Source organism: Oryctolagus cuniculus, unplaced genomic scaffold (assembly GCF_964237555.1).
Source record: "Oryctolagus cuniculus unplaced genomic scaffold, mOryCun1.1 SCAFFOLD_69, whole genome shotgun sequence".
Classification (NCBI taxonomy): domain Eukaryota; kingdom Metazoa; phylum Chordata; class Mammalia; order Lagomorpha; family Leporidae; genus Oryctolagus; species Oryctolagus cuniculus.
Window position 1 is genome coordinate 363,518 of NW_027208355.1, and position 7,175 is coordinate 370,692.

Genomic DNA, 7,175 nt, shown 5'->3' on the forward strand with positions numbered 1-7,175 from the left:
GATTCTTTATTCATTCTAGCACTCCTTTTTCTACAGTGCAATGTAGAAAGAAAGCCATGAAATTTTCTTTTAAATCCTTGCATTTATGTTTTCTTCCAGGTATGATTCAGGGCACCTCCAGATATTTCAAAGAGCAAAGAAAATTTATACATCACCTGCAGATTGTGTACTTTTAAAAACATATTTATTTTATGCATTTGAAAGACAGAGTCACAGAGAGTAACAGAAAAAGAGAGAGAGAAAGAGAGTCTTGCATCTGCTGGTTCATTCCCCAAAAGGCCACAATGGTCAGAGCTGAGCCAATCTACAGGCAAGAGGCAGGATCCTTCTGCATCTCTCACATAGGTGCATGGGTTCCACGCCCTTGAGTCATCCTCCAGTACCTTCCCAGTAAGATTTGTAGGAGCAGGATTTGAGGTAGAGAAGCCAGGACTCAAACTGGCACTCATATGGGATGCTGGCTCTGAGGGCTGGGGCTTTATCCCACTGTGCAATAGCACTGGCCCTGTAAGTGTTTTTTTTTTTTAATTATTCTCAGGTTGCTGTCAGTTTTCTTTTTAGATTTATAATAATTTGTTAATAAAAATGGAAAAATAAAGATAAATTTTATTCTTAGGGAATATATAAAAACAAGACAAATGAATTTGTCATGACTATCAAGCATTGAAGTACTCTAACATAAGGCAATTTGTTCTCATCTTTCTGTTGCCATAGCAAATACATATTATTTATATTTTTAAATGAGGCTTCAAGGATAATATTCGAAATTGGGGGTCATGATGTCAAATACAGTCGTTATTGTTATATAGAAGATGTAGTGGGCAGTGTTTCAGTACCACCATGGAAATAAACACTGAACATTCTGCAAGGGTAAGAGTTAGCTAGTGCTAAAACACAAATCAGTTGCATTTATTTTTTTAATTGTTAGAGTAATGCAGACCTTCATAATTTGGGGAGCTGACCTTGATTCAGAGATAGCATAAGGGCTGTGTGAGGAAAAAAATCTATTGCAGGTTCTTTTATGTTTTAAGTTTTTATTTAAAAATTTATTTTTTATTTGAAAGTCAGAGTTACAAAGAGAGGCAGAGAGAAAGAGAGAGGCGAGATCTTCATCTGCTGGTTTACTCCCTGGCTGCCCACAATGCCCGGAGCTGTGCTGATCTGAAGCCAGGAGCCAGAGCTTCTTCTCAGTCTCCCACATGGGTTAAAGGGCCCAAGGGTTTGGTTCTTCTTCTACTGCTTTCCCAGGTCATAGCAGAGTGCTAGAGCAGAAGTGGAGCAGCTGGGTCTATAAATGGCACCCATATGAGATGTCAGCACTTTAGGCAAGGGTGTTAACACACTGCACCACAGCTCTGGCCCCAAGATTTATTTATTAACTTATTTGAAAGGCAAACAGAGATATAGAAGGATGGGTAGTAAGAAAGAGATACCTTCCATCTACTGGTTCATTCACAAAATGACCACAGGCATCCCATGTGGAGCACCAAGGACTCAAACTGTTCACATGGGATGCCTGAATTGCAGGTGGAGGGTGCAGGCTTATCTGCTGCACCATAATACTGGTGCCTACTACAGGTTCATGAACAAATCTCTGCATTTCCCTCAGTCACAAATGCAGATTATAGTACAGAATTTCTCAAGGAAATTTCTTTGGAAATTTGATGCAGAGATAGAGTATCTGAGCTGGCTTCATAAACACTAAGTTAAGTCTGTAATGTCTCTTTTAAAATATTTTTTTCTCTGCCATAATTGCATTGACTGTGCATGGTGTTTTCCTGGAAATTCTTCTCTGTTCAATCTCTTCATAGCTTCCCTGATGGATTCTTGTCTTTTTCCCTGAATACTTCTGCATTCTTCTGAACATTGCTCATTCCAGAGTGACTATTGTCCCCCTTTCAGCCTACTGTGCAATTGCCCTTGACATAGTCAGGCCTTTCTGAACAGAAATTCCTGTTTCCCTCCAGCTTGGGCATTTTTCACAGCCTTTATACCACAGGTTTGATCCCCTGTTGAATGCTTCTGTGTGGCTGTCCAAATGCTCAACAAATCTGAAATGAAATGGCATCCTTCCTTCTTCCTCCATATGCATGCAGAAGTTATACAACTGCCATTTTTTGTTATGTGACAGAGTTGACATGTTGACCAGGAGTGTTCTATCACAGGTGATGATAGCATTTGAAGACCTGGCTGTGTACTTTACCTGGGAGGAATGGCAGAACATGAACCAAGCTCAGAAAATCCTGTACAGGGATGTGATGCTGGAGACCTACAGCAGCCTGTTCTCCTTGGGTGAGTGACACTCATCACATGCCCAATGGTAACATTTTCTCACTATTTGACAAATAAGTGAGCACTATTTATCAACTTTATAAATGAGGGACAGGAATAGAATTTGAGTCCATGAAGAATCTGATTATATACCATCTGAGAAGGAATTCAAATTGGAACATTTGTTGCATAGCTCCTGGACCAAGCTGTTCACCTTTAATTAACCCAAGATAGTGATTTCACAAAGTGTTACATTATTTCCATTAATAGGGCATTGCATGACCAAACCTGACTTGATCTTGAAGTTGGAGCAAGGAGCAGAGCCCTGGATGGGGAAAGAATGCTTACATCATAGCCTTCCAGGTCAGTGTGTACATAATGGTCAGGGAGGCCAAAGTAGAATCATTGCAGCAGATGTTGAGTGGTGCTCTTTCTATGAATTTTTTCCAAGTCTTACTTCAGACACAGTTATTCTACAGTATCTGTGGAGATCAGTATCTCATAAAGGCAAAGGAAATGAAGTTTCATGTGTAAATCAGCAACTGATCAAAATCTCCAGAATTGCATATTATCACAGAGGAGTGTTTATGTAAAAAATGAAAGGAGGTCACCAGGAATGACAAATTCACAATGAGATAGAAATAAATTTTTAAGAAATTAAGCAGATTCTGGTCTGCAGAAACAAATTTTTTAAATTGCTTGTGAATGTATACCGAAGGTGGTACATTGGGTCTTTCTGTAACTATTGTAGTTCTCAGAGGCTGAGGATATCAGGTTGCCTTAGAAATATCAGAAACTGTAATAGAGTGCAGATAAAACAGTTTTTCATTAGAAAAATCCCACAAATGCTGTTTCCCTGGGAAGACAGAACATGAGACAACCACAGATGCAAATCTTGTCCTTTAAATGTGATCCTGCTTGGAATACAGACACATTAAACTCTTCTCCACCTGCAAGAAAATGATCCAGTAAAAGTTTCCCATATTGATGTTTGAAATATCAGAGAAGTACAAAACAGACAATTTTATAAAAATGAACTGGAATGAATAGGACAAGGAAAAATTGATTTCTTGGCAATAGGTGATTATTTTTACCAAACATATGTCCTTTCTTTAAAATCTTATATAGTTGTTTCACCTTTGTGAAAGGCAGAAAGTCAGTGAGAGGAGAAACAGTGAGAAAGAGATTTCCTATTAGCTGCCTCCCCAGATACCTGCAACAGTTAGGTCTGACTAATTTGAAGCCAGAAGCCTGGCATTCCAACTATTCCAATCTGATGTATCACAGGGTCCCAAGCACAAGAGCCATTATCTCCTGCCCCCTGGTATACATTAGTAGAGAGCTGTATTTGAAGCAGAGTATCCTGGGCTTAAATTGGCACTGTTTTTGGATGCAGACATTCGAAGCAATGACTTGTATTCATTTTGTTAATTCTATCCCTGTTAAATACAAGTAACTTCATTCCTTTTACATGAGTATGCCAGGAAAAAGAATTGTTTGATTTATTGACAGCACTGTTTTTTTTCTCACTTCAGTTGCCATGAAAAGGGGTGACCTGATTAGGAAAAAACAGAAAAGTCAGGACAAAAATCTGAATCAGAATGTTATGAAAAACAATAAGACATCAACTCCCAAGATAATTGAATTAAGAAAAACACTTCATTTAAGTTCAAACCATATTCCAAAACTGAGTATCAAAAAGAGAATCTATTCAGGAATGAAACCTGAAGAACGCAATGTATGTCACAATGTGTATCCGCACTGTGGGCCTGTTCAGCTACAAACTGGAGAAAAATTTGTTGCTACTAATGTGCCTGGGAATGCTCTCCAGATCTGTGAGGCTCTTAATCAACAGCACAAAAATCAGACTGTGCAACAGGCATTTGAACCAATCGGAAAAGGGAAAGTCTTCAAAAGGAAAAATATATTTTGTAAATCTGAGAGGCATTTTATGGTAGAAAGTAAGAAATCAACTGCCACCATTGGCAAGACAACTCAAATAGAACAAGATTTCCTTAAAAATTCTAACCTCAGTATGCATCAACAAAGTCCCAGAAGAGAGAAAGTTTATGAATATAGTAGTTCTTTGGAACCTGTCATTGATCAATCACCTCTTAAAATAAATCATAGACCACATATAGGGAAGAAACCCTATGCATGTAAGCCTTGTGGAAAATCATTCAGTTATAAATTCTGCCATGCAATTCATTACGGTACTCACATAGTGGAAAACTCTCATGTGTTTAATCAACATGGAGAAGCCACTTACCAGAAGTCACAACTCATAAATCATCAGAGAATTCACTCAGGTGAGAAACCTTATGAATGTAATGACTGTGGAAAATCCTTTGGCCAGAAGTCACACATCATAAAGCATCAGATAATTAACACAGGGAATAAACTTTATGAATGTAATAACTGTGGAAAAGCTTTTGGCCTTGAGTCACACCTCATAAATCACCAGAGAATTCACACGAGAGAGAAACCTTATGAATGCAGTGACTGTGGAAAAGCCTGTAGCCAGAAGCCAAACCTCATAACTCATCAGAAAATTCACACAGGAGAGAAACCTTATGAATGCCATGAGTGTGGGAAAGCTTTTGGCCAGAAGTCACACCTCATAACTCATCAGAAAATTCACACAGGGGAGAAACCTTATGAATGTAATGACTGTGGAAGAACCTTTGGGAAGAAGTCACACCTCATAAATCACCAGAGAATTCACACAGGGGATAAGCCTTATGAATGTAATGACTGTGGAAGAACCTTTATGTGGAAGTCACATCTCATCCTACATCAGAGAATTCACATGGGGGAAAAACCTTATGAATGTAATGACTGTGGAAAAGCCTTTGGCCAGAAGTCCCATTTCATAAATCATCAGAGAATTCACACAGGGGATAAGCCTTATGAATGTAATGACTGTGGAAAATCCTTTATGTGGAAGTCACATTTCATCCTACATCAGAGAATTCACACGGGGGAAAAACCTTATGAATGCAATGACTGTGGTAAAGCCTTTAGCCACAAGCCAAACCTCATAACTCATCAGAAAATTCACACAGGAGAGAAACCTCATGAATGCCATGAGTGTGGGAAAGCCTTTGGCCAGAAGTCACACCTCATAATGCATCAGAAAATTCACACAGGGGAGAAACCTTACGAATGCAGTGACTGTGGAAAAGCCTTTCACCGTAAATCAACCCTCACAAATCATCAGGGCATTCACACAGGGGAGAAACCTTATGAATGTAATGACTGTGGAAAGGCTTTGGCCGGAAGTCCCATTTCATAAATCATCAGAGAATTCATACAGGGGATAAGCCTTATGAATGTAATGACTGTGGAAAATCCTTTATGTGGAAGTCACATTTCATCCTACATCAGAGAATTCACACGGGGGAAAAACCTTATGAATGCAATGACTGTGGTAAAGCCTTTAGTCACAAGCCAAACCTCATAACTCATCAGAAAATTCACACAGGAGAGAAACCTCATGAATGCCATGAGTGTGGGAAAGCCTTTGGCCAGAAGTCACACCTCATAATGCATCAGAAAATTCACACAGGGGAGAAACCTTATGAATGCAGTGACTGTGGAAAAGCCTTTCGCTGTAAATCAACCCTCACAAATCATCAGAGAATTCACACAGGGGAGAAACCTTATGAATGTAATGACTGTGGAAAAACCTTTGGCCAGAAGTCCCATTTCATAAATCATCAGAGAATTCATACAGGGGATAAGCCTTATGAATGTAATGACTGTGGAAAATCCTTTATGTGGAAGTCACGTCTCATCCTACATCAGAGAATTCACATGGGGGAAAAACCTTATGAATGCAGTGACTGTGGTAAAGCCTTTGGCCACAAGCCAAACCTCATAACTCATCAGAAAATTCACACGGGAGAGAAACCTTATGAATGCAATGAGTGTGGCAAAGCCTTTGGCCAGAAGTCACACCTCATAACGCATCAGAAAATTCACACAGGGGAGAAACCTTACGAATGCAGTGACTGTGGAAAAGCCTTTCACCGTAAATCAACCCTCACAAATCATCAGGGCATTCACACAGGGGAGAAACCTTATGAATGTAATGACTGTGGAAAGGCTTTGGCCGGAAGTCCCATTTCATAAATCATCAGAGAATTCATACAGGGGATAAGCCTTATGAATGTAATGACTGTGGAAAATCCTTTATGTGGAAGTCACATTTCATCCTACATCAGAGAATTCACACGGGGGAAAAACCTTATGAATGCAATGACTGTGGTAAAGCCTTTAGTCACAAGCCAAACCTCATAACTCATCAGAAAATTCACACAGGAGAGAAACCTTATGATTGCAGTGAGTGTGGGAAAGCCTTTGGCAAGAAGGCATACCTCATAAATCATCAGAGAATTCACACAGGCAGAAACCTTATGAATGTAATGACTGTGGAAAAACCTTTGGCCGGAAGTCACACCTCATAAAACACGATAATTCACACAGGAGAGAAACCTTATGAATATAATGACTGTGGAAAAGCCTTTCTGAAGAAGTCATCTCTCATCCTACATCAGAGGAGTAACACAGGGGAGAAACCCTATGAATACAATGACTGTGGGAAACCATTTGGTCACAAATCAAGCCTCATAAGTCATCAGAGAATTCACACAGTGTAGAAAGATTATGAATGTAATGACTGGAAAAGCCTTTCTGAGTAAGTCAGCTCTAGCACCCACATCAGAGAATTCACACAGGGGAAAAGCCTGATGAATGTAAAGACTGGAAAGTCTTTACCCATAAGTCAAACCTCAAAAGGCATCAGAGAAGTCACACAGGGGATAAACCTTCTGAATGCAATGACTTGGAAAAGCCTTTGGCCAAAAGTCAAGCCTTGTAAATAATTAGAGAAGCCATACAGG

The 7,175-nt window shown here is 39.4% G+C and overlaps 1 protein-coding gene across 1 annotated transcript in view; it reads left to right on the forward strand.

Annotated features, from left to right (window-relative positions):
- LOC103346293 (zinc finger protein 585A) overlaps positions 1-7,175 on the forward strand; it is a 63,092-nt gene that overhangs the window by 34,024 nt on the left and 21,893 nt on the right. The window contains 10 exon segments of the mRNA XM_070067836.1: positions 2,166-2,292; positions 2,542-2,634; positions 3,807-5,537; positions 5,540-6,373; positions 6,376-6,678; positions 6,681-6,747; positions 6,749-6,952; positions 6,954-6,987; positions 6,989-7,115; positions 7,118-7,175. Coding sequence (XP_069923937.1) covers positions 2,166-2,292; positions 2,542-2,634; positions 3,807-5,537; positions 5,540-6,373; positions 6,376-6,678; positions 6,681-6,747; positions 6,749-6,952; positions 6,954-6,987; positions 6,989-7,115; positions 7,118-7,175 — 3,578 coding nt within the window.